The sequence below is a fragment of the Conger conger genome, chromosome 7, assembly GCF_963514075.1.
Source record: "Conger conger chromosome 7, fConCon1.1, whole genome shotgun sequence".
NCBI classification, from domain to species: Eukaryota; Metazoa; Chordata; class Actinopteri; order Anguilliformes; family Congridae; genus Conger; species Conger conger.
The window spans coordinates 18471669-18498494 of NC_083766.1; the positions used below are offsets into that span (position 1 = coordinate 18471669).

A 26826-nucleotide genomic window follows, 5' to 3' on the forward strand; every position below is an offset into this window, starting at 1 on the left:
CTGCCCCAAGTTTCCACAGGCTATTGCCACGAGGGGCATCATACAAACAGAGCTTTTGCTATTCTGTTTTAGGAGAAAGATGACATGCAATCTTTTTGCAGTTTATTAATGTAAACAAGGCTACATGAGTGTTTTAATCTATTTTGCATGTAGGACATAGTTTTGTGGATACTAATTGATGATTAATTTAATTTGGAGAAGACTGCTGTCCATAATGCAAATTGGAGATTGGTGGCATGTTGCGTCATCCATATTTTTTATATAGGCTACATCTCCAATTACAACATAAATGTCAAACCAATTACTGAACCTCAATTATGATAAGAGGATGTTTGTTTATAAAACGTATGTCAGAAAAATGATTGGTCAAAGAGTAGGATGGTTAGAACTGCTTAATTTATTAACACACTACTTTTCATGTTAACCCTAAGGTTCAAGGTCATGTGTGATTAGAATTTTAACTAATGTAATGCAGCCGTAACCATAACAACTGAAAGAATGAACACTCCAAAAAACCTACTCTTCAAAAGAAGGGTAAATCTATGGTTTAGAAGCAGCATGTTCTTCTGGGAATTCTGCCATAACCTCGGTGGCTTTAATATGAAGACATTCATATTAAATACTAAACGCACCAGTCTACAGCCCTTTTTATTTGCACGTTGAGAAACCTTCTTCTCCGATTGGCAAGTCATCTTTATTGTAAACTTACCAATCAACTAGCCTAACTAATACTGCGCATAGAAACGTCAAGACAGCTGTCCTAAGTAACTTGGGCAGCTATGCAACTTGTGAAGGGAAAACGTTGCACCAAGTAGTATAGCGCTATAAAATATCATATGAGATTATCCTAGATTTAAATACACAACATACATTTGAGTAAAATAGTGGGTACATTAGTCATTAGGTTATAGGCTTCACACTTCACACACTCGATTAACAACAAAATAACACCATAGAACCAAAGGTGGCGAACTGAAGATGGACAAAGCATAAATAAACATTGTCTAACAAAGTACAGCAAGCTAGCGGTCGTGAACAACATCGGGGTCTCACCTCTATTTTAAGGGATGTGCATCCTTTTAAAAACTCTCGTATGTTGGCAAGACAATCCGCTTCGCCCCTGGGCTCCTGGCAGTACTGAGAACAACAGAAAAGAAATACAGCTAGCTAGCAAGCTCGCAAGGTAAGTTGAGCGTTTTTCTAAATGTGGAAAGTTACTGCTAGCTAGCTAATTTGTCTGTTTACCCCGTCAACCAAGAAGAGAATGGTGAACTGGCAAAGCAATCTGTAACTTGTCAGTTAGAAGTCTATTTTTTGTGGTTTTCTTTTAGTCCAGTTTTGCTAGGTCCATAAGTAGCCAGCTACTTAGCTTGCTACCTGAGTCCACATTCTCCTCCGTCGCCCTCCTTATACATACACAGCACATATGCGCAGACGAACTGCTCCACCAGGAAGCAAGATTGCCGTGGGTAGGAAGTGACGATCACCTTGTGAATGACAGTTTTTGTATTTACATTTAGACATTAGCTATTTAACTTCGACTTAACGTTACATACGTTGACACCATGGGGGGAAAGTCAACACATTTGAATGGTTGTAACATTAGAGCATGGGCTAGGAGATAGCTACCCAACTGAAAAAGCTCTTCTAGTTCTTCGAGGCTCAGTGGTATAAGTGAGGGGTCTTAAACAATTTATTAGTTTTGCGAAGACGATCATCTGGATGGATCACTCATTTTGCAAATGGGGTATTCGTCATAGCGATGTTTATATTTCATTGGGGAGAAAGTGTATTTTTGGCTTAATTTATATGAAATATCTGAAAATTTACGTTTTTTTTTGGAGCTAACGTTGGCGAATTAAGTTAACGTTCCATTATTTTTTCGACGTAATTCGACATACAGTACTAGGCTTTTTTCAAAATAAGTCCTGGCCCTGACCTATATCTGAATTTCATGGTAACTGAATATACTGAGCAAAGAAAACGAGGGAAATCCTAGTTACTGTTTGAGTTTAGCTGTAACTTACAAGAGCAATATGCATTCGGCTACTTTATATCAAAGCGTTTTGAAAACGTAAAAATGAGAATCCTGAATTATGACCGCAAAAATTAAGGCTGATACTGATCGCTATATATTGTAACTAGACGAAGTAACGTGTTTGAATGATTAGACTGGACTTCTGCATCTTGTTAGGCTGCCATATATATAAAAAAAATCGATAGAGCACATATGGTGCATGCAAACAGAAAAATAAAATTCCATTATATTTAATCGTCATAAAATTAAACGTTTTGTGCAGGACAAATCTATAAACGACATTTTACTTTTGTAATGCACATGTGAAGCATAATTAACCATGATAACTGAAATGAAGTGAAACTTGGCGGGTGCTCTTAAAGAATGCGGAACCTGATTGGCAATGGCTATCTAGCTAGCTAGCTAACATTACATCCAGGAAGTTTATAGAGTTCAGTTGTGCAGCCAATTTTCGATATGCAAACCTAGTGCTAACTCTTAACGTTTAAAATGTACAGAGCGTTATAGAAACATAAATTATCCAGCAAAACATAGGATTTTACGTTGACAGATTCCGTATTATTTTCATGAACCCCATGTCTACACTCTAACTAGCTTGCTAGCTGTGTAGCTTCTGGCGCAATTTCAATTTGCATTCCGTAGATTTGCCTAATACACACCTGGAAGACTTATTAACATTAGACAATTGACAGAATTTATACACCACATATTAATCACGTAAGTTAGTTTCATGTTTTTGGAACTTAGCATTTTAAAAGGGGCTGACCGGATACATTACCTTCTGGACTGACCCTGGCAGAAGTCGGTCCATGAGTTTGCAGAGGACAACCCCATCTTTCAGAGACGTTTTCAGAAATTCCTCTGGATCTGCGATGTTCTTTTTCGGTGAATTAAGCACTCCTAAAGATATAAGCCACGTTACCGTCTGCTCCTCTGGGTTCATCGCTGCCGCAGGCCCCACTTCCAGTACAACACAAAGGAGCAAGTCAAAGGAGTTGCGTCAAGATGTTACCCACATCCGTGATATCGACACTTCGTGTTTTTTTTTTTTTTTAAACAGTATATATGTTTTAGTAGACCTAGGTTCCCTCTCAAGAATTTAGCCCACAGGCGTCTCCCAGACTAGGCTACCTCAGGTCCCCAGAGGGGAAAACTTCTTGTTTATCAGAATGTTTTCCTGTAATTACCCACGTCGCTTTTCATTTCCTTTGGAATAGGAATCACTTTGTTTCTTGCTGTACACATTTGGAATGGTATAACTTGAACTCGATTCGATGTCTGACTAAACTTGCAGACTGCTTCAAGCCGTTATGTTTCGGCAGGAATCAATTTTCACTACCCACTTTACAGAAATGATCCATAAGACAACTTCTGGCCTTAGATTTTTCCATAAACATCAATATGCACGTTTCCAACTTCGCAGGCATGCCACGTAATGTGCCTCATTGTGCAACGACTGGCTGAAATACATTGCGTTAATAGACATGGTTATGAATTTTTAATTTATTTATTTTTTGTATTGTAAAAAAAAAAAAAAATGCTTCAAACGGATTGAAACGACCCTTCATTGAGAGGGAACAATGTGTCAATGTTCGGCCCAGAGATAAACGGTCATGTATTAATTTTCATCATGACACATTGTTATTTCCGTAGATATCTACTGTAGATGACATTTGCAATACACCAATCTGCACAACAGCGATTAGAAAGACAAGCCATTATTATATTAATTGTTGGTCTGAAGACAAGGCACATTTTCAACAAACTTTATTGAAACCATAGCAGTGAAATCTTTGAACATATATGGAGGTCCCCCATTTTCCACAAGGTCATTTTAGAACTGTGAAATGCAACCCGATCCTGCAGCGCTTTTCCTTCACAGCCCTACTGCAGCAGGACCTAACAAAACACACAAGAGAGTTTGTTACCCATGGTTACATATGCTTTCAAATTATGTGAAGCATGACACTAATAGCCAAACAAAAACATTTCCAAACCAGTCAGGTGAAGATATTTGCATACAATCGTACCTTTCAGACCCCTTGCTTAGGCCTGGTTTTCCGAGTTTCAACTTGAATTCAGTCTAATCTGGCAGAGTCACAGAACAATTATCCTGCAAAAAGAAAACAAACATTTAAGGCATTTATAGAATTCATGCAATTAATATCTGTAAAACCCAAACCTTTATCCTGTTTCTTGAGGTGAAACAATGTTCAGGATCCAATTCGCCATTTCATCAGTTTGTACTTCCTCAGAATTTCTTCTCCATCTGTACAATCTTCTCAGTAATGTGTGTGCACCAATTCGTTTTTACTTCTCAACATTCGCATAATTGTTTTTTTCACAGTACAGTATGAACAATTCAGAAAAATGCACGGAGGTGGTATATGTATTCACTTGAACAATTCGTGTTTTTGTCTGGTTTGAAAGGGTTGAAATACATGTGAATTGGGGTTGTTCCTTCACGAGAACTGATGGTATTTATTGCTTAAAACAATGTTGAGTTGTAAAACAATTCTGAACTGAAGATGCACAATAAGCTTGACAACACCACTTGGACCTTGTATCCCCTTTATAAAAGAAATATGCAAGTTTACTTTGCTTACCATCCAATGATAGGCAACCTGTTTGTTTCAGTTGTGTTTCAGTGGTCAGGCTTTCCTGATGGGTCAATGCAAGCCATGGTAAATACTTTTGGTTGAGGGATCCACTTCCACAGAGGTGTACTAAAAGTTTTGGGGGCAATGTTGCATCCACCTTTTTTCCTTCAGTGAAATCACAGGACCAATTGAATATGCATGCAACAAAATCTTTCAATTCAAGGTCAAAAGTCCATCAGTGCATTTTGAAGAGCTGGTGCATTTCTGAGACTGAAGACATTTTGAAGGCAAATAAATACAACCATACATAGCAATGGTTACTTATCTTTTTGCTTAACATCCAACTTTGATCAGGATTGTTCATAGACTGAAATCAAATACAATTATTTTCAGGGAACTGCAGTTGTAACAGAGCAAAAATGTACTAAACCCTTTACCGATCATGGTCCAATCTGGCCTTTTCCTCAGTTTTTACTCCAGCAGCTTGAACTCATTTCACGAATCTAAATGTGAGTTTCATTTTCAAATGTATCATTATTGAACAAGTTGATTAGTCGATTCATTTCAAATTATGACTAATTCTGAGGCATCCAGATAGTATAAATATTGACTTGAACATTTATTTCACCCAGGTTTCAAATGCATGTGAAATGTTGATGACTAGACCACATTTTCTTAACATGTTCTGATGATGCAGATTACGTTTGAAAATTCCACTTGAGCATTGACCTTGTATCCCATTTAGCTGAGAAAAAAAAAAAAAATACAACTTCATTTTGCTTACCCATCCCATGAGAGGCAACTTGTTTGCAATTCACTGAGTGTTGGGAGATTCGCCTTTCTTTTGGTTGTCAGCCATAATTAAGGCTTTCAGGTGAGGAATCCATTTCTACTACTGAGAGGTTAGGAGGAAGTGAACTGCCTTTAGTTCTTCAGTGAAAACAGATTCAGTTGAATGGAATTAAACCTTTTAATTGTTACATTACTGCGATTGGAAGAGTTGTACAATTTCTTTGAGACTGGAGAAATACAACCATGCATTGCATTTGTTACTTCTGATCTTGTTGAACGCCCACTAACTTTGGTCTGTATTGCCAATAAACAATTAAAATAATATGCATGTGTAACAGAACAAAAATAAGCCAATCACTTAAAATTGCTTCAGTAATTGACTTTTTCCATAAACAGGCCATGATCCAATCTGGCTTTTCCTCAGTTTGTGCTCCATCACTATAGCTTTTCCTCTCCATCAGTTTGATCTCCAATGTGACCTTTAAGTTTCAAATTGCATAATTAAGGAATCTTCCACATTGCAGCATGACCTATTCTAGGTGACATACAGTCACTTGGACATATTCACTTTATTTTTGCCTGGAAGGCAAATTAGGGTTGACAAACTGACAAGATAATATTATTGCTGAAAAATGGCTTTTCCTGAAGTGAAGATACACATAAAGTTTGGGAAGTTTGACATTGACCTTGTATCCCATTTAGAAGAGAAATGTGCACGTTTTCTTTGCTTACCATCCAATGGTACGCTACTGGTTTATAATTAGCGGAGTGTTGGAGATTCAATTGTATTCTGGTTATAATACTTTCGATAGGTCAATGCAAGCCATGTAGGCATTTGGTAAATTAAAAGGAATTGTATTTCCAGGAACATGCAGGTGTGAACTTGAGAACAAAATAAACCCATCACTTAAAATTGCTTCAGTAATGTACTTTTTCCATGTTAAACAGGCCATGATCCAATCTGGCTTTTCCTCAGTTTGTGCTCCATCTCCATCAGTTTGATCACCAAATCTGAGCATGTGACTTAAGTTTCAAATTGCATAATTAAGCCATCTTTTACATTACAGCATGACCAATTCTGAAAGAGTGCATCTAGATGGTATACATACTCACTTTATTTTGGCAGGGAAGGCTTCATATACAAGTGAACTGGGGTAGACAAAAAGTTTTGCTTAAAGAAATGTCTTGAGTTGAATTATAATGAAATAAAGATGCAGTAAGTTTGAGAATGCCAGTGATTTAACTTGTATCCTATTTGGACAACATTGAGAAATGTGCTTTTGCTTTCCTTACCATCCGATGGCACATTCCTGGTTTCTAATGATCTGGTATTGGATATTTACGTGCATTTTGGTTATCATGCTCTTTTGGTAGAATTAAAAAAACCCAAAAACCCATCACTTAAAATTGCTTCATTAAAGTACTTTTTCCATGTTAAACAGGCTATGATCCAATCTGGCTTTTCCTCAGTTTGTGTTCCATCACGATGGCTCGTCTCCATCAGCCTGAACTCCGAATCTGAGCATTTCAAAACTGCATAATTAAGCAAATGTTATCCTTCACATTACAGCATGGGCGATTTTGAAAAACTGCCTCAAGATGGCATACATATTCACTTTGTTTTTGCTTGGAAGGCTTTATGTAAAAGTGAACTGGGATAGACAAGAAGTCTACTATATAGTTGAACTATTCTGAACTGAAGATTCAGTGAATTTGAGAATGCCACAGATTAAGCTTGTATCCCATTTAGGCAGGAAATGTGAGTTTGTTTTGCTTACCATCTTATGACAACTTTTTAAAAAAAAATGTATAGTTGAGTGTTGGAGATGCACTTGCATTTGGGCAGTCATGCTCTTGGTAGGTCAATGCAGGCCATTATTGCAGCTCAGGTGAGGGATCCATTTCTTCTACTAATGTTTTGTAATTAATTTTTTGAGGGAAGGGTGGAAGGTAGAGATGTTGCAATTGCATTTTCTTCCTATGAAAACTGAAAAGGCAGGACCAACGGAATACGTATCCAACCAACCTTTTAATTGAAGGTGAAAGGTCCATTTTTACGCTTTCATTTCATTAAGATTTTACATTAAGAAAATAAATACAACCATACATGGAACTGGTTACTTTTTGTTGAACATCCAACTTTGGTCGGGATTGTTGATTACTGAAACTTTATTAGTGAATGAAAAGGCATGTAATTTCCAAGGAACTGCTGCAAGTGAAACACTAGAACAAAATTACACCTATTATTTAAAACTGCTACAGTACTTGATGCAGAGGTGTTTAGGGGGAGATATACAAAACGTTACACTTGACTTCTTAGAAACATTGACGGTTTTAAGGAGAAAGAAGGTGCAACAGTGTTTTTTGTTTTTGTCCATGGATTTCAATCCCCTTTTAGACATTCCATCTTCATTTCCATGTTAAGAAGATTGCTTATGCACGGTTTGTGATCCTCTCATTGGTTAAGCTTCCTCCGTTTCAGTATCTGCTCCGGGCCATTCCCCTATCCACCCGGCTGCCTCCGCGTCCGCCTCCCCGGGGCGCCCCGCGGCTGGAGCTGCTGTACGAATCGCGCGGGGGGTAGCCTCTATCGATCGGGGGCGCGGGCCCCCGCTCCTGTCTGCCCATTCGCTCGCCGCGGCTACTGGAGTAAGGGTCACTGCGACTGCTGGCGTAACTGTCGCGGCTGCCGTACCCATCCCGGGAACTGCTGCCATAGTCGTCATAGCGACTGCTTCCGCCACTTCCACTGTAAGATGGTGGGGGGCCCCTTGAGGGCAGGGTGCTGCGCGAGTTACCTGCAGGGTCAATGGGTCAGGTAATTGGCAAGTTTAACACCATTAACACTATTGCTTCTCAAGATGTTTTTTTAGGGATTATTCAATGTGCTCAATTCCCTAGGAAAAAACACTTGATTTTCCATGTGCCAATTTTAGAAAAAAAAGTTTGTTTTTTTTTACAATTCTTTGAGAATTTGATCAGCTCCAAATGATGAAATTTCACTTGGACAAAATGGAAAAATAGGGACGGAACCCTACATTTGACTGCCTTATTGCTTAAATTTCTTTTCAAAATCAGCTGTTGGAACTTTTCTGTTGGTGCATTTAATCTCAGACTGCACTGAAAGTGGCGTTTTGGATTCCTTGGAGCGCATTTGAGTCAGTGGTTACACTTGTTCTGAATGGACAGGTTTTTCAACTTGGGTCCCACAGGCTTTTGTGCAACCGATGCACTTAAGTTCATTCCAGGCTTAGAGCAGCACGTCGGGTTTGGAAAGGCGGTGTGAGAGAATGAGTGTAATGTGCCGTTGAAAAACAAAGCTTTATCTTACCGTAACCGTCATAGGGATCTCGGTAAGAGCCAGTGCTGGGCCGGTCAATGTAGCCCCTTGGCTCCCGACTTCCACCGTAGCCATCCCGGTCGCTGATAGTGGGGGAAGGAGGGGGAAAAAAAGAAAAAAAGATTAGCTTTCTATCCAATCCATGCAATCCATGTTCTAGAATTAGTTGAAGGCCACTGTACCTGTAGCTGCGTGACATGGCACCATACTCATCACGGGAACTAGAGTGTGGATAGTCGCGGTATGCGTAGTCTCTGGGGGGGGGAGCATAGTCTCTGGTGTCCCTAGAACTCATGTAGTCCCGGCTGGAATAACTAGCGAGAGAAAAAGGCAACTCCATCAGCATACAAGTCTTTTAGAGGTTAAACGCATTGCACACAAACTCGCAGCTCCACACACCTGTCTTTACTGCTATAATGGTCATCTCGTGGAGAAGGGTAGTCATCCCTCCTTGACATCATGCTCTCTCTACGAGGAGGAGGTGGTCCGTACGGATCTCTCTCACGGGACATGGGAGCTACAGAACAAATATCCAAACCATTTAGTTATGCAATAACCAGCCACTGTACTCCAAACTTACTCATGGCATTGCATAATTGTCTTCCACTACTTACGCCTGCCCATCGGTCCTGAAGGTGCTGGTCTCTTGGGCGGGGGCCCTCCATTCCGAATTGGGGGTCCTCTCTTCAAGGGTGGGCCTCTGGGTGACATCCCTTTGAAAAAAGGCTCTACAAATCCATACATCACAGGAATCAATTCCACAGTCAACGATGCCATCTCTCTCCCTACTGTGTTTTCCCTTTTAAAATTAACCACAAGTAAGCTCAGAACTTCTTAGAGGACAAACTGGCATAATCATTTCATTTGATCAATGCCAAGCTTTCATCATTGCCTACTTTTTGTTCATGAGTTGTTAATTCCAACCATATGTCCACAGGCAACTTTTGGGGCAAGTGTTGCTGGCAACGGTTGCGGAAACAGGCAACCGAGTACACACAGTGTACTAGTGTGGGCAAGGGAAACTTCATAACTGAAAAATAATTCAGAACATTTTGGCAGACAGTTATGACGCAGGCTGAAACCTCCAGTGCTATATTTGATAGCGTTGTTCTCTGATAAGTGGTGATGGTATGAATAAGTATTGTGAAAACAAATTGATATGCGCATAAAACAGACTAATAGACATGGCTGATGTTATACTTTGTAGTTAAAGGAAAGTAGTTGCCGAGAACTGTTGCACAAATGTAGCCTTGTGCAGAATCACCTTTAGACTTCAATAACTTTTCAATTACATTGAGCACATAAGCCATTTAGAAGACAGTTATACAGGGTGACTCCATTTTTTTAACAAAAAATCCATTCATGTGGTTGGATAATTTTACTGAAGCAATTCAAGTTACCTTGCCAAAGAATACAAGGACAGTGATAGAATCTAATCAAATCCACAAGCCCAGTGTAACCCATTATGCTACACTGCTGCCCAGTTTACTTTGTTCAAGCTGATTAGCAGTGATAGGTTACCTCTGGGTGGTGGACCTCTCATTCCACCAGGTGCTCCTCTGGATCCTCGAAGACCACCTCTGAGTGAGCCCCGTGACCCAGGGTACATGGGAGGGCCTCTTCGCCCCCCCGACTCAAACTGGGGCTTTGTTGCTTGTTCCACTTTGATTGGTTTGCCATCAAGGGACTGGGTGGGGATGAAACTGTGTTTAAAATGGGAGCTATGTATTTACAAGCACTGAACCAAAACAAGGCCAGACATTTACCTTTCCGTGCATTTCTCTCACTGCATCCTTTGCATCAGCAGGGCTCTCAAATGTTATGAACGCAAACCCCCTTGATTTGTTCGTCTCTCGGTCTTTCATCAACAGCACTTGAACGAGAGAGGGGTACATGTTCAAGGAAGTGGCCTGGCTAACAAAATGAGCAGATTTCTGAAACTATGCAAGCTCAGAACTTCTTAGAGGACATGTTACAAGGTACTTTTCACCTCACTGCTGATCAAAATGGTCATTTTCATCATTGCTCGCCTTTTTTATATTATTTACGACAATCCTTTGAACTATAGTGTTATAGTATCTTTAGTAATCGAAACTTAAGAGAAACTTAAATAAAATACCTATAGACAATTCACTGGCACAGGTTACAGTTCCACGCTTTACAAGTAAATGTATTTATACCTAAAATAAATTAGTCGTTACCTTCTACAATTCTGCCATACTTCCCGAAATACTGTTCAAGGGCTTTCTCATTCGTTTCAGTGTTCAGGCCACCAATGAAGAGTTTTCCTGGACGGTCTGCCTCTGCCATGATTTCGTCTGTATAAAATTCTAAATAAAGACAGAGAGCGTAGCGTTCACATAGTGTTGAAAATAATTTGCTGTTGTTAACCAAGTAAGCTGGCGGAAGCTAATAAATAATCGACGCAACCACGCTGCACAAACGCAATTGCAAAAACGTGGCGGCCTCGCAATACCGCCAGTAATCTCGGCAAAATGGTGGACTGAAAACGGTACTGCCGAGAAGATGGGAAACGCAACATGACGACATTTAGGTTTACAAATTACCCAAAAGAAGCTTAAGTATTCACGGTAGTTTGTTAATTCGTGTTGAATAAATAACCACAATTCGATAGCCAGTACTTCTATAGCAACCACGAGAATTAGCTAGCATGTTTGCTAACTTCACTGAACTGCGCTTAAGTAACTATTTGATGGCGCCGCATGCGGCTTCCTAACGTTAGCTAGCTACACAGCATGTTAGCTGAATAAGCTGAATAACTTCACTTTCTTCCCATATTAGCATGTTAGCTATGCATCTCGTCAACAGGGTGTATATTTGAACAATAACTGTTGCGAATAAAATGCGTTGGTAATCCACGGTGTAAATAATGATCTAAATATCACATCACTCACCTTAAAAACCACTCGACAGTGACGACTGTACAGTAGGGTAGTTTGTTCAAAAGGCAAGGAATGAACGATGGTGCCGACGGGAAATGAAGTCCACAGTTCTGAGCACTGAAACTGGAGAGGGTAGGCATTCAGTGGTAGGAGGGGCCAGACACATGCACGCATTTTACGTAGGCTATAGCCTTCGTGTCCCATAATCATCCATGCAGAATTATGGTCAAGATTTAAAGAGTTTAGTACATTGCAATCAAAAAATATTTTATTAAGCAAACTTTTTGAGACTACAATACAATTTTTTTACTGAAAGATATCGACATATATACATATACCTTAAAATGTTTGATATATTGAATATAAAAATATGAATTGATAGCAAAACATATTTGATTTACAAACAAAAATATTGCGTGTTGAAATTTTGATTGAATGTAGAACACAAGCCCATGGGCGGTATCTACGCGGAGTCGTTGGTCTACACAAGTGGTCTTCACAACACGTAGATCCACAAATTAGTCTAACCATTCTCCCTGGAAATCTTAATTCCATTACTTTTGTAAATATTCCTGAAAGGTTTAAGCTTCCGAACATTCCCGAATATGGCAACAATGCACCAAATTGGTGTAACAAAAAGAGGAATGTAAATAGACTCAACATTCGGGTTTCATCGTTCTGTTATAAGTGATTTTGAGCTAATCATTACCATACACGTTAAACAGGAAATTGGAGCTTCAAAGTTGTGAGCTTGGCAGCAAACGGTACTTCCTTCAAATGGGTACGTCACCACGTTTATCTCAGACTAGATTACAGGTAGGCTACGTTACACAGTAGTGTCCTTTCTCACCGTGGAGCGTAGTGGGTAGTTAACATAGTTCGCAAGTGGTGGAAAAACATTTGAAAGGGAGGAATACAAATCATACAAGCTATCTAGTAATATTTTAAACAAAGATGAAAGCACACACCGCTCTTTTTTTTATATTTACCTGGACAGTAGTATTTCACTGTTGCTACTGCTTCTACCTTCCGGGTTTGGCTCCTGTGAGTTTCTGTGAAGAAGGGAAAAGCAGCGATGACTGCCAGGTAAAATATCTAAATTGGTAGTCAAATTAACCTTATCGTTGGTGGTAGCAATAGACCGTTTGACTGTAAGTTGAGCATGGTGTTATGTTGGCAGTTCAGGGGTTTCCAATGACAGGGACAGCTGTCTACTGTTAATTTGTTCTAACGTTCAATCTGAAGTAAACGTATAAGATTTTAGTTATTATAGGCTATGCACGAGCTAATTACATGTATGACGTCAATTACTTGGTTAAGGAGAAACTAGAAGTAAATGTTACGAGATGGGCAAATTCAAATAGGAAAACCAGATGAATGAAAGACGGAAAAGTAAAAATATACGAAAGTCGGCTATTGTAAGTCTTGGCTCGGTTGCTGTAGTTTAAAGCTTCTGTAGTTATTTAGCCTACTCATTAGTAGCCCTGGGTGAACTCCAATTATTTGTGTATGTGTAACTTAAAGAGTGAATGATCTATTTTTGCATGCATTCGACTTCGATGATTAATGTACCACCTTAATCTCTGTTATATTCCAGGCTACCATCCAACTGTTTGTGAATCGCCTGGACTCTGTGGAATCAGTTCTCCCTTATGAATATGATGCGTGAGTATATACATTATGTTAGCATATGCTACTGTATGTATGTTTCTCTCAGCTGAATGAAAGTGTATTCTGAAACTGAATGACATATTAATCCACAACTAAGCTTGATTGTCTGTTTCTCTGCAAAGTTTTGATTTTTGCCAAGATGCTCATGAGCAAAGACCATCGGAAAACCTTGGCCAGGTGTTGTTCGGAGAGAGAATTGAGTCATCCCCGTATAAGGTAATGTAGTAGTGTTCAGACATTCATCATTTTTTGATTGTCCTTTTCCCATGACACTCAAGAGGGGTCATAGGTCATTGTAATGGAAGGTTGCATGAGTCCAGCTTCTTTCCAAGCATGCTCTTTGGCTGAAATAATCACATCTGTTTCCTGAGAGACCGGAATGATGGCTGAAATAATGGTTCAGATCAAATGCAGTTGCTTTCCTCAGAAAATGTTTAGCTAAGGTGAGGCTTTGGAGCTGCTATGCCAGTAATGCTGGTTTGACTGGTTTTCCTATTCTTTGTGGAAGATAGCAATGCAAATCTTTTCCTGTTATGCAGATTGGATTTTTTTTGTTGTTAGGACAATATCTACAATATCACAGAATGCGTGAGTTAATGTGAAATAAAAGGAATGCCACTGTTACAACTTAGCTGGAGATGGATGCAGGAGCAGAAAGTTTGTTTAAATCAGACCCATACTTTTACATTTACACAAATACTTGTGCATAGGCCGAAAGTACATTTTTTTCAATAAAACAAATTTAAAACGGCCTATTTCTAACATCATTTAAAAACAAAATCTATTTTACAAATAAACGTCTTCACCCTTTTCAAAATAATATTTTTTAAATAAAATAAATTATGCTTTTTATTCTTTAAATGTAAAACAGCTTTATTAAAAAAAATCTCTTTCCAAAACAAAATACTGTAATGGTGTGTGTGTCAGAGTTAAGTGTCACAACCATCCCCAACCCGGTCGGCCATTCCATAGATATTTTGGCTTTTTGAACCTAGCATGAATATGAAGCATCACATATGACTAGAAAAACTGCTTATTACTGCCACAGACAGGGTGAGACAAGAGGAGAATTAATTTTGTACAGGTGCCAATAGAATGCCATGGCAACTTACTGTTGTGGCCTGCATGTGAAGTTTGGATTTCTGGATTTATGACTCAAATATTTCTGGAATTTGATCATTTGACAATCAGCATTGCCATGACTTTTTTTTCTTTTCTCTTCTGCCTTATTTTAATGTCTACACAAGTAACCTATGTGGTCTTTCTTGCATAAACCTATTTACTTTTCTTTTCCAGTTTTCTTTTATGAAAGAGGAGACCTGTCAGAAGGTGTGCAGCAGAACCTATGATGCCACCAAGAAAGAAGACAGGAAAAAACTGTATTTCCTTAAGAAAGGGATGAGACTGAACTACCAGCATCACTGGTCAGTAAAAAGCAAAAAAGAGAGACCTTTTTGAAACATCAAGTACTGTCAGCAATGAGCCCAAATCCTTATAGCAAGTGGACCATAACCAGTTTCTAATTGTTTGTAGAGCAGTTTTTCTTGGCTAGTTTTTCCCCCTCCTGCCTTTTTCTTTAGTAGTGTTTTTAGACTAGTTATTTTCTGTTGTGCATTTTAGTCCCTAGTTCATCAACACTGGTTGTCACATACCACCCTTTTATTTCAGGATTGTTGACAACATGCCTGTGACTTGGTGCTATGAAGTGGATGGTGGGCAAAAATTCTGCAATCCAGGGTTTCCTATTGGCTGCTTGGTAACTGAGACTGGTCAGGCGAAAGATGCCTGCGTTATCAACGTAAGTGCTCCGACTGGGTTGCCCGAAGAACTTGGTGCACCCTCATTCTCAATTATTTCATTTTAATACATAATTAAATTCATTCGGTACACCATGTGGAAAAAAGGTGATTAGTAAAATAACCAATTTTCTGCTGTCCTAGCTTTGGCTTGAGAATGTGTAACTTGCAGTGTGTGACAGTGTTTGACATTGGAGAAGCTGGCCAGTGACTAATTGTGTGATATGTGAAGAATGCCGTGTGGCCTATGTATGACAACCTGCATGACCGGCTGGTTTATGAATGCAGGCACACTTTAACAAGAAGAACACATACTACATCTTCAACCACGTGGACATCACTTTGACCTACCACAGTGGAGAGGGCGAGGCCTGGACGGGGGCGCGTCTGGTGGGAGCCACTCTGGAGCCCAGGAGGTACTGTGGAGATGCGGTGGTCCTACGAACTGTTTAGCAGCAGGGGCAGCCTGTAGCCTTATGGCTAAGGTGAATGACTGGGGCCTGGAAGGTTGGTGGTTCAAGCCCTGGTGCAGCTATGATAAGATCAGTGCAGCGGTCGGGCCCTTGAGCAAGGCCCTAAAACCCTGCAGGGGGGATTGTCACACTTCTGAGGCAGAAGTGTGAACAGATAATTGGCCAGGGGCCGCTTTTATTACCCATGCTGGTGTAGTCAGTGCAAGGAGAAAACTGTTTTGGAAGAAAATGAAGGTGCAGCGACAAAGCAAATTTGAACAATTGGAGGCATGTTAGCACCTCCCAGTTAACAAAGGACCAAGAGGTGGGGTGCATGTTAAAGACCTGAGGGGGTATACCTTCTGGTGGCTGGGCCTGGAGCCTCACTGGGACCTGCACGGGCACAGGTGTCAATGGAGATCATTGTGCTTCATGGGTGGCGAGCCAAACCCAATCTGTGATTAGCAAAGCTGCCAGGCTAGTTCCTGAATCCCAAGCCAAGGCAGTGTTATCTGTTTGCCAAAGAAGCCACAACAGTGGTGTAACGTGGCCAGTGTAAAAACCTAGCGACCACAATGATGTTCTGCAACAATGCTTGTTTTGGAAAAGGCCAAGAAAAAACACCGTTGTATGCCAGCTGGCTTCTTTCAAAAATCGAGTCACCAAGGAAACGCATATTTACAAATATGATTACTATTGTAATATATTGTGTATCCATCTCCCCATTTTGTACTCAAAATGAGTTTTTTTGTTAAGTTGGCATGAGTGTAGAGAAGAGACCAACATGCCAGCAGGCTCTTCAGTCCCAGTTTAGTGTGAAATCAGCAACAGTTAAGCCAGTTTGGCTGATAAGCCAGAGCTGTCAGCTCTCAGACTGTCTGCTAAGCCGAGGAGCTACGTCAAGTTCCCAGCAAGGCCACCTCCCCTGGCGCCACGGTTTGATGTTTATGTTGTAATTGCCAATGTTCATACTTTTTTAGGGGTGAGAGAACCATTAAGTGAGTACCGTTTTGGTATTCATACAATTTTTCTATCTCTATCAAACTCTCAAAGTTCATTTAGCATGGCAGTGTAGCATAGTGGTTAGAGAACTGGACTTTTGGTTCCATTGCCAGTCATTGTAATCGTGGGAAAGGTTCTTAACCTGAAGTAGGTGTGTAAATTATTCTAGATTAGCGTGTCAGCCAAATGTTAAAATGCCTATTGTCCATCTTTGCCCCATTGGTTAAGGAAAATGCAGATATCTGTTGGAACAACATACAAAATTGCCTGTTCGCAATCTGGCTAACAATGAAGTAATGTTAGATTCAACCAATTTGTCGAGTTCATTTTCTCAATGGTTGATGTTAAACGAATACTTAACTCAGGTTTTTGTATTTTTTGCAGTTTCAAGCATGGTGATAAAGTGTCATGCGAAGGAGAACCCATGGGCATACCATTAACCTCAAAGGACACTACCACATTAACTTACACCTACTCTGTCAAATTTGAAGTTAGTGTTCCTTTTCCTTCCTAATTGTCTTTTTGTGGTCTATGTATTCTTTGTAGCTGTGGGATTGTTGCCTGGCTACATTGTATTCAGGAAAGCTATTTTCTATTTCTATTTCTAGAAAAACAATAACATCAAATGGGCCTCAAGATGGGATTATATTTTGATATCCATGCCTCACACCAATATCCAGTGGTTTAGGTAAGTCTCCAGCCTCAAGATGGACACAGTCTGCCTTTCTCCGTCTGAACACAGACAGTAATTGTGTTAAGGCCACAACACAGATTTTCTTTTGCTGATAACAATGCTTTGTTTGTCATCAGTTCTTTGGTTTTGTCTCTGCCGTCTGCAGCATTATGAACTCTCTGGTCATCGTGCTCTTCCTGTCTGGGATGGTAGCTATGATACTGCTGAGGACACTGCACAAGGACATCTCCAGATACAACCAGATTGACCAGGTATGCAGGATGCAAAATGTATTACAGCTTGAGAAAATCTATTACATGTATTAGAAATCTAGCACTGATAGGAACACAGTGATTCTGAAAAACGCTGTATGCTGGGGTTGCCCTGAATTGATTTATTTGGGTGGAACGCATGTCATTATTTGCTTGCACTCTAGAAGTGTCTTGTGTTTTCTTTTGTGCATTTATTCTATAATATTTGTAAGCAAATGATTGTTCACGATGAATAACTTAATTTCAATATGAAAACATTTTGCACACAATCTATGATTGGGGAATTGCAGTGTATTGGCCGAGTGGTTTAATTTAAAACTATTTGGTAACATGCTATGACTGTGCATGTTACCACGTGGGGCGACGTGGCTCAGGCAGAAAGAGCAGTCGTCAAATAAAGCAAGCCCCGCCCGGGCTGTGTCGAAGTGTCACTGAGCAAGAAACCCAACCCCCAAATGCTCCAGATGAGCTGGTCGGCGCCTTGCATGGCAGCCAATCGCCGTTGGTGTGTGAGTGTGTGTATGAATGGGTGAATGAGAAGCATCAATTGTACAGCGCTTTGGATAAAGGTGCTATATAAATGCCAACCATTTACCATCTATGAGGCTGGGGGAGTATCTTGGCACTTGAATCTGATATTGTGTCGAATTTTGAATACTTTACACAAGTAGCCCATCACCCAAGTAGCCCACACACAAAACTGATTGATTTACTGGCCCTGTAGCATGACTGTACAGCACTTGTCTGTCAGTCTGTCAGTCTGTCAGTCAATTGCGTTTTTGCTCATGTGACTGTATATATAGTTTCTCATTGGTTGCATTCTTTATTTTGACTCACAGGAAGACTCCCAAGAAGAATCTGGGTGGAAACAGGTGCACGGTGATGTGTTCAGGTCCCCCAGGAAAGGAATGCTTCTGTCTGTGTTCCTGGGGCAAGGAACTCAGATCTTCATCATGACCTTCGTCACTCTCTGTGAGTGTTGCACACGCACACGTATATGCACATGCACGCGTTCATGTATATGAATCACATGTACGTTTGCATACACCTTGTCAAGCTAGCATCATACAAAGTGTGATTAAGTATCCAGTATTCTCACTTACAGAGAAAACGTAAAGCACCTTATAGAAATCATTTGTGCAGCTACAATGACATAAATAATATAAATAAGCTGCTTTATCCTGTATTATCTATTCTAAGCATGTATCTGTAACATATTACAGATATGCAAAGTTATGTCTGTCTTTGACAGAACTGTGATAGAGTTGGAGTCAATTCAAGAAATTTAAGTTGTGAATAATATAATCATTTAATTTCAGGTCCCCTCATGAATTGACCAAACTGAAATGTAACTGGCCCTGGCTGGCGGTATGGGCTTGGCTTTATGTCTGTCTGTCAGCATGCAGTACTGTCTGTCTGTCTGTCCCGTAGTTCTGGCGTGTATGGGCTTCCTGTCTCCCGCGAACCGAGGCGCATTGATGACGTGTGCAGTGGTCTTATGGGTGTTGCTAGGCACCCCGGCGGGCTACGTGTCTTCCCGGATGTACAAGAGTGAGTGCGTCTACGACTGCCCCCTGCATACTGCACTGCTAAAATTTCTTCTGTGTACTAGTGGTACTCATACTCTTTTATAATGAGACTGCTAGGGTATTTTGGTGGAATGTTTTGTTCTGACATTGCTTTGACTGAACATGCCCGTGTTTGTGTCGCCAGCGTTCGGAGGTGAGAAATGGAAGAGCAACGTGCTGCTGACTGCTCTGCTGTGCCCAGGGTAAGTCCCGTGGTGTAGCCTCAGTGCCACCGACGCGCCGTTTCCCGGGCTGCTCCCAGGGTTTGACGGCGTCTCTCTCTCTTTCCCGACAGCATCGTGTTCACCAACGTCTTCCTCATGAACCTGATCCTGTGGGTGGAGGGCTCGTCGGCCGCGGTCCCCTTCGGCACGCTGGTGGCCGTCCTGGCCCTGTGGTTCGGCATCTCTGTGCCACTCACCTTTCTCGGGGCGTACTTTGGCTTTAAGCAGGAGGTGGGTGTCTGACCGGGAACACCGGCACCGCTAGCAGGAGAGAAGACCTACTTTACTGATGTGTGTACACTGTTGCCTTTTCCTTCTAACTTATTACTCCTCTTATTCCTTTGCTTGTGTGTTTTTGTGTATGTGTATGTATGTATGTGTGTGTGTGTGTGTGTGTGTGTGTGTGTGTGTGTGTGTGTGTGCGTGTGTGCGTGTGTGCGTGCGTGCGTGCGTGCGTGCGTGTGTGTGTGTGTGTGCATCTGCATGTTTGTGTGTGTAGGCGATAGAGTACCCTGTGAGGACGAATCAGATCCCCCGTCAGATCCCACCACAGTTGTTCTTCACAAGGCCCTATGCCGGGATCGTCATGGGGGGTGTCCTTCCCTTCGGCTGCATCTTCATCCAGCTCTTCTTCATCCTCAACAGCATCTGGTGGGCAACCCTGTCTGGTCTACCCTCATGAGGAACATTTCTCAAATATAATATAAATATAAAAATATCAGATTCAGATTTATAGCACGATAACAAATATATTACCTCATTTTCATCTTCATAAACAATGAATATGAATCGGGGCATTCAAGAAAATTGAACACTGAACAAAATGTTATGGGAATTATAGGCATGATGGCAATAATGCATTTTTGATTTAACATTTTGACATGGTTTTAGAACATTTCAATATTCTTCCTGCTGGTTGCATTTTGTCAAGTTCAGTACGTATTCGTACGGATGGGTTCGAGGCTGTAAGTGTTACCCAGCCACTTTCTCCACCTGCAGGTCTCATCAGATGTACTACATGTTTGGCTTCCTGTTCCTGGTCTTCATCATCCTCATCATCACCTGCTCTGAAGCCACAGTTTTACTGTGCTACTTCCACCTGTGTGCGGAGGTGAGACAGACCAGCTCCGAACTGCAGCCCAGCCAATTCGAGTAGATACACAAGACTACTGCTAAGTTGGCTTTGTAGACAATAGATAGCCAGAGCAGAAAACATGTAAAGTTCTGCTTGAAAAATCCCATCTGATGACATAGGCTTGTAGAACACCAGCCTTTTTTGTGCCATAGGAACGCCAGCATTCCTAATCTCTGCTAATAATAGCTTTATCACTTTGAAATCTATCACCAGTGTCCTCAGTCTGTCGAGCAATTTGGCCCAAAGTTATCCTTTAGATGTTATCTTGAAAGAGAATGTGTGTAGCCATTTGCATCTTTGCCTCGAGCTGCAATAGTTCATTGGTATGCTGGTATTTTCTGGCTCTGACAATGGGTTCAAGAAAGCCTTTATTTAGCAAAATAAAGAGGCACGACGTCCTTAGTAATCATAGAAGTTCACAAGCTGTGCGATATGCTCTTTCTCTTCCTTTAATCAAGAGATTTGTCAAAAAAAGAGATAAACATAAAAAATAGGAGTCGACCATCCATTAGTCGCTCTGTGGCCTGTACCATACAGTAAGGACGTTGGAGGCATCTGTTCAGTGTTCTTACTCTGTTCCTGCAGGACTATCACTGGTGGTGGCGCTCCTTCCTCACCAGTGGCTTCACAGCGGTCTACCTGTTCATCTACGCCATCCATTACTTCATCTCCAAGATGCAGATCACGGGCCTAGCCAGCACCATCCTCTACTTCGGCTACACCCTCATCATGGTCCTCGTGTTCTTCCTCTTCACCGGTGAGTGGGAACAGGGTCCTTAAAGTCCTAGAGCTGCTTTCACATGATCAGTGTCAAACTCTGTGTTGGCGTTAACTACACGTGAGAAGAATCGAGTTGTTGCTGCCAGTTGTTAAAACTTGTCGTCACTTTTGACACGATTCTTCTCACGTGTAGTTAACGCCAACACAGAGTTTGACGCTGATCATGTGGAAGCAGCTTAGGGCCGGCAACGCAAATACTGCAACACATTTTCTGAATCTGTCCTTTTAATCTCATGAATGTCGTGCTTGGCTGTCCAGTCACGGACAACTACTATAGCTGTAGTTGTAAAATATTAAACAAAGTTTTATTTAAAATAGAATAATATAGGCTCAATAACATTGTTTGCTGTTCTTCACGGATGACTTTCACATGATAATGATTTTGATTGTCTTGAGTTGCTGTGTAAATGTTCATCATGAATCCTCAGTATGTGCCCTGGCAGGTTCTTGGTGTGTAATGTTTTCTCAGCCACTTCTTCACACCACAGGGAGTCTTTCCGTCTCTGTCTCCTCCAGTATCAATTTCCCCTTTTGTCAGCACATATCAAAATAATGGTGTTTCAATAGCAATCGTGCCATAAGTGCGATTGACAACAGTTTTAAAGCCTGTCTGCTTCATGGCAGGGTTTCCAGTTTGCATGTAAAGTATCGAGTGTGTCAGATTCCTCTGTCACATCCATATAAAGACACAAAAACACAGAGAACATGCCTGCTGTCACTGGAAGAGAGCCTTTGACACTTCTGTTTTCACTTTATTCTCCCTTCTGATTATACTGCACTTATTGAGACACAGAGCACGGTCGCGCGCACACACACACGCGCACACACACACACACACGCACACAGGCTAGGCTAGCCCGATAAGCAAAGGGGCCCCAAATGCCCATGACAATTTTGTATATATATTTTTGTAATATTATTTTTAAAGACCTAAAAACAGCCGTGGCACGTCCGGGTACTTTCCTGAACTCTAGCCAGCCGACACACACGCAGGCTGTTTGCTGTTTGCAAGCGCACTTCACCATAGTGTGAAAGATGATTAGCATGGCGGTGTAAGATCCTTACACCCTGCTACTGGTGGGCAGTCTACTGTTACCCTCAGTAGGCGGGATGTTACAGGAACGGGGCATGTGCTGTGCAAGCTGCACTGTGGATTTGCTTGCTCTGTGGATTTGCCCGTGGTTTTGACTTCTGAGCATGCCAGCAACCAGAACATCTGTCTCCTGCTTTGCCCAATTAGACGAAAGATGGTGACCTCAGTGTTGGATTTGGTTAAAGCAAATGGGCCTGCCACATATCCTCCCCCATAGCAATTGGAATGAAAATATACTTGACATTAGACACCCTGGAACTGAAGATGTTCATGTTAATCAACATCAGACATTAATTGAAGTGGCCTTTGTGATGGTGAATTTATTTATGGATGTAAAGATGGAGAGCCTTGCACACAACGCAATATCACAGGGTACTGGTCTGGCAAAATACAAATAATATAAAGGCCAGCGGTATTCTGGTAATCTGTACTGCACACTCAACAAATTTTCAAAACTAGACTTACGACACTTAGACTTAATCGCATTGCATGCAAACAACATGTTTGGCAAGTGCTTCTTGATTGATTGGTTGGAATCTGCACTTCATTCAGTAATTGAAATGAATACGTCTGTGTGTTGAACAAACCCACATTCCTTTCACAAGTCCTGGAGCTGGGGAGCGGTTTCATTGTGGGGACCAAGCAGCAAAGCTGCGTAGGCACACAGTGTGTTTCTACCTTGTCTTATTATTATTCATCACCATCGTTTTCTTCTGGCTAGGGTGTCTATGGCAGCCACTAGAACCGTATTCTAAAAACTTTTGAAATTTGGCACACTGATTGGGGATATTCCCTTGATTCTTTTCTCCAAAATTCATATCTCCATCCCAGTTTTGAGCCATATGCCTGATTTTTAACAATGAGATTGCTTGGCTCAAGCCATATTTTCCACCATATTGGATTTTCTGAAAAAGTTTTTTTACATTTTCACAGGGCAGAAATTTTGTCCAATCTTCACCAAATTTGGCAGACCAGGCCTCATAAAAGTTATCAGATGGATTTTTGATTGTTGTTTGTTCAGTACAGCCAGTCAAAATCAGCCACAAAGCCACCAAACAGGAAATTAGATGTAGAAACCAAAACCAAAACCTTTCGCCTGGCAAGTGTTGATGTGTTTCCCTTAACAAAAATGATTCTTGATCAAAATATTTAAAAAACATTAAAAAACCAACATGTTTTGTCCAACCAACATTGAACTTGGCACAGATCATCTTCAGACCAAACCTCAAAAAACTTTTTTTTATTTTCATAAACATTCATCCATTACAGCCAAATCCAAGGCAAAATACCTAAACTGGACATGAGCTCATATCTCAGTTACACTCAATCTTTGGTCCATTGACATAAAACTTGCTTACCACCACTCTTTTAACATGATCTGATCACGTTGCCATGGCGACCCTGCCCTGCTGGACTGCTTGGCCCCTTCAACCCTGCTTGCAGGTTTTATTAATAAAGTGTTGTTTGCCAAAATACCAGTACAGTTTGCCCGGGGCTAGCGAAAGCTCATTTCAGTCCGGTGAACCTGTTAGGAGGCTAATGACAGTTTGGTCAAAATGTTTGTGGAACTCTATATGTCAGGTTGAAATGGAATTCACATATGTATTATTTTCTAGTATTAAAAAGAGCTTTAATATTGTGATATTGTAAAGGCCATACTGTTGGATTTTTATTGAACACAGTCTGACCCCTATCTTTGCTTTATATTCTTTAAATCAAATATTTGTTTGTGATTTAAAAAAAAAAGACTAACTTGAATGCGGAGACCTTCTCCCTCTTTTTGTTTATGGGAACTGTCCTAGCCCCTACAGTCCTGATTACTTTTCACTGACTTTTCTATTTACCCTCCTTTTGAATGAAACATGGCCTGTTGTATGTAAACTCTGACGTGCTCTCCAGAGACCACAGATTTAAGATCTCATGTATTCATGGAAATGGCTTTGTAAGAGGTGTCTTTGCTTAAAAAAGAGTGTTCAGCAGTGACAAAGACAGAAAATTAGCATGTATAATTGTGTCTGGAAAAGTATCTGTCTTTTCAGCTGCCTCAGCTGTAGAATCTCACCCATCTCACGTGAATTTTCAGTACTACAGATACAGAAAGCACATCTGCTCAACGCTGCCCCCAATGGCTGACAAGCCTTTTCCCAGTTATATTGGGAGCTAACTGTCCTGCATCAGTGCTCATGTCATGTATATTTTTGCTCATTTGTCACACTCTATCCTGCAGGGGAAAAGATGAATTATTGTCTAGCTGAAATGCATATCTATTAGGCATCTCAATCCATCCACAGAAGCAACTCCCTTGTTATTAAATCCCATTCCAAGATTTCTGATGCGCTGTTAGCAAGGACTATCTGTCAGGCTGTTATAATTTAAAGTAGATCTATAACTGGAATGACAAATGCTACAGGAATACCGGAAGGAAATGTGTGACCTAGTTAATATTCTATATCTAAAAATAACAGTAGGGAGGCTAAGTTATGTTGGATGCAACCCCAGATGTAAGAATAAAATGTACTCGTAAATGTTTGTAAATTAACTCCTGTGTCACCGTCTATGTGTATTGGACCTCACAATCCTGGGTTGGGCTGTTCTTTCCCTCACTCCCTCCTCTTGTCCTTTCTCCTCAGGTACCATCGGCTTCTTTTCCTGCTTTTGGTTCGTGCGCAAAATCTACAGCGTGATCAAAGTGGACTAAAGACTGAGGTCTCTTTGCTGAGGCATCTTCTCAGGGATCGCACAGCGATTTAAATGGAGAGCTTTTCTCAGCGGCAGCAGGCCTGCGCCACCAGAGATAACCGAATGTAACGTCAGGTTCTTTCAAACCAATGATGGTTTGGAAGCAATATTTGTAGGGCTAAATGGCCATTGTTTTCATTTTATATTGCTATTACTAATCAGTTTGCTGCTCACCGAAACATCCGAAGATACTGTGCCATCCAGAGGAGATAATTATGTTGCAATAGCTAGGTTCTTTTTTAATTTGGGAGGTGATCATGACCAAAAGGTTGTGATATCGTGATATTGTAAATACCATGATGTGGGGTTTTTATTGAATTGTGCTTTATATTCTTAAGAAAATCCTGTTTGGGACCTTTTAAAAAATAACTTGAATACAGAGACACCGAATGAATGTGGGTTCAGGAATTGTGTGAAGAAAAATTCATGTATATATATGATTTTTATCTATTTTTTTGTTTCTGATTTTTATTTCCTGCTTTTGTCATTTTTAGGGTAGGGGCGACCAGAAGTAAAATAATCTTGCACACATGGCATACTAGTGCCCTAAATCACATGAACTAAGTTGAAATATTCTAATTTTATTGAATTCTATTTAAATTGTATTTGTTAAAAGATAATTAAACAGTTGTTCATGGACAACATCCTCATCCTCTTTTTCTCATTTCCCTTGAAAAATATTTCAGTTCATACACTATTCTAATCACACTTATGTTCAGGGTTAAAATTGTGATGTAACAACAATGGCAAATCCTCAAAATGAATTAATGAAAACATGCATGGCTTTTAAGCAAATCTGAATTAATGTGTCACTTAGTATATCTCTTTATTAGGATCCTGAGCATTTACTTGGGAAGAATTCCAGAAAACATTTCACTGAACTTCATGTACAGTTTATGCATTTACACTCAGTGTGCATTTTATTAGGTTATTATTTGTCTGGCCTTCTCCTTGGACCTCTCTCATTAACAAGGCGTTTCTGTCCGCAGAACTGCTGCTCACTGGATATTTTTAGTTTTTCGCACCATTCTGAGTAAACTCTAGAGACTGTTGTGAAAATCACAGCAGATCAGCAGTTTGAGATACTAAAACCACCCTGTCTGGCACCAACAATCATTCCACAGTCAAAGTCAATTAGATCACATTTTTTTCCCCATTCTGATGGCTGGTTAGATTTTTGCATGAATAAGTAGGTGTTCCTGATAAAGTGCTCAGTGAGTGTATATTCATCTTGCATACAGTGGGGTCCAAGATACTGGTCTATCTGCAAAGCTAAGGAGCAGCTTGAAGCCAGATAGCTTATTAGCACTAATAAACCTCACTTGAATGTAATTAAAAAAGGGGCTGAACTTTTGTTGCCATGAATAGAATGAATGGATTTAAACCATTATGGCCTGGTGCTTGGCCTAAATGTGCATTTAAGAAAAATGAGTGAATGAATATTGAGGGGAATGAAGAAACATAATCCAGCAGTGGTGTTACACAGTCACTGTGGCTTCGCTAGGGTTCATATGTGACTGATGATTATGAGTAGATACTCTGATTGCCCAGAACGATCAACTTATTCGCTCAAGCAGGGAAGGGACCTGCTGCCCCCTGGTGTAAATCTTGAGCAATTGTCTTTACACCTTTTTGAGGAGACCACTGCTTCATCTGCCCCATTCACCTATCGTATGTACTGTGTGTTTATTCGTTTTTCTAGAGTCTCACTCCGTATTGCTACTTGTTACAGGCCGAACACCTTTCTG

The 26826-nt window shown here is 40.6% G+C and overlaps 3 protein-coding genes and 2 non-coding genes across 8 annotated transcripts in view; 1 reads left to right on the forward strand and 4 right to left on the reverse strand.

Moving 5' to 3' along the window:
* arhgef6 (Rac/Cdc42 guanine nucleotide exchange factor (GEF) 6) overlaps positions 1-3093 on the reverse strand; it is a 38254-nt gene extending 35161 nt beyond the window's left edge. Inside the window, exons 1-2 of one of the 3 annotated variants that reach the window (XM_061247691.1) lie at positions 2817-3093; positions 1054-1137 (exon numbers count right to left, since the gene is read on the reverse strand). In XM_061247691.1, the coding sequence (XP_061103675.1) occupies positions 1054-1137; positions 2817-2981 (249 nt within the window). In that variant the 5' untranslated portion in view covers positions 2982-3093. Of the gene's footprint in view, positions 1-1053; positions 1138-1245; positions 1283-2816 lie in introns of those variants that run through there. The other 2 variants (XM_061247690.1, XM_061247692.1) reach the window with 2 other exon arrangements.
* Positions 3094-7581: 4488 nt separating this feature from the next.
* Positions 7582-12795, reverse strand: LOC133132318 (RNA-binding motif protein, X chromosome-like). 2 transcript variants are annotated; one of them, XM_061247658.1, is made up of 10 exons: positions 12663-12795; positions 11686-11796; positions 10972-11100; positions 10537-10643; positions 10292-10457; positions 9385-9483; positions 9170-9287; positions 8953-9084; positions 8762-8853; positions 7582-8228 (listed from the first exon to the last, which is right to left on the reverse strand). In XM_061247658.1, the coding sequence occupies exons 3-10, from the start codon at positions 11078-11080 to the stop codon at positions 7909-7911; spliced, it is 1143 nt and encodes a 380-aa protein (XP_061103642.1). In that variant the 5' UTR covers positions 11081-11100; positions 11686-11796; positions 12663-12795; the 3' UTR covers positions 7582-7908. The 2 variants fall into 2 exon arrangements, with proteins under 2 accessions (XP_061103642.1, XP_061103641.1); XM_061247657.1 differs by having other exon boundaries at positions 9385-9498; positions 12663-12791.
* On the reverse strand, positions 9591-9662 carry LOC133134136 (small nucleolar RNA SNORD61). Its single transcript, XR_009709254.1, has one exon. It is a non-coding gene; the product is annotated as a small nucleolar RNA SNORD61 (small nucleolar RNA).
* On the reverse strand, positions 10717-10796 carry LOC133134137 (small nucleolar RNA SNORD61). Its single transcript, XR_009709255.1, has one exon. It is a non-coding gene; the product is annotated as a small nucleolar RNA SNORD61 (small nucleolar RNA).
* Positions 12468-25720, forward strand: LOC133132317 (transmembrane 9 superfamily member 2-like). The gene is made up of 17 exons (XM_061247656.1): positions 12468-12759; positions 13271-13338; positions 13467-13560; positions 14641-14768; positions 15013-15142; positions 15429-15556; positions 16979-17084; positions 17203-17282; positions 17434-17539; positions 18379-18511; positions 18971-19090; positions 19253-19310; positions 19403-19562; positions 19831-19982; positions 20331-20442; positions 21052-21223; positions 24970-25720. Exons 1-17 carry the CDS (start codon positions 12628-12630, stop codon positions 25035-25037), a joined length of 1947 nt encoding a protein of 648 aa, XP_061103640.1. The 5' UTR covers positions 12468-12627; the 3' UTR covers positions 25038-25720.
* The last annotated feature ends 1106 nt before the right edge of the window (positions 25721-26826 follow it).

Excerpts from the sequence above, each read along its gene's own strand:
- LOC133132317 (XM_061247656.1), top strand. The coding sequence starts at position 12,628 with ATGAAAGCACACACCGCTCTTTTTTTTATATTTACCTGGACAGTAGTA. Across the intron at positions 13,561-14,640 it reads TTGAGTCATCCCCGTATAAG|TTTTCTTTTATGAAAGAGGA; the intron begins GTAATGTAGTAG and ends TTTCTTTTCCAG. Across the intron at positions 18,512-18,970 it reads CATGACCTTCGTCACTCTCT|TTCTGGCGTGTATGGGCTTC; the intron begins GTGAGTGTTGCA and ends TCTGTCCCGTAG.
- LOC133132318 (XM_061247657.1), bottom strand. The coding sequence starts at position 11,080 with ATGGCAGAGGCAGACCGTCCAGGAAAACTCTTCATTGGTGGCCTGAAC. Across the intron at positions 10,458-10,536 it reads TGAGAGAAATGCACGGAAAG|TCCCTTGATGGCAAACCAAT; the intron begins GTAAATGTCTGG and ends ATCCCCACCCAG. Across the intron at positions 9,288-9,384 it reads TTCAGGACCGATGGGCAGGC|CTCCCATGTCCCGTGAGAGA; the intron begins GTAAGTAGTGGA and ends TTTGTTCTGTAG.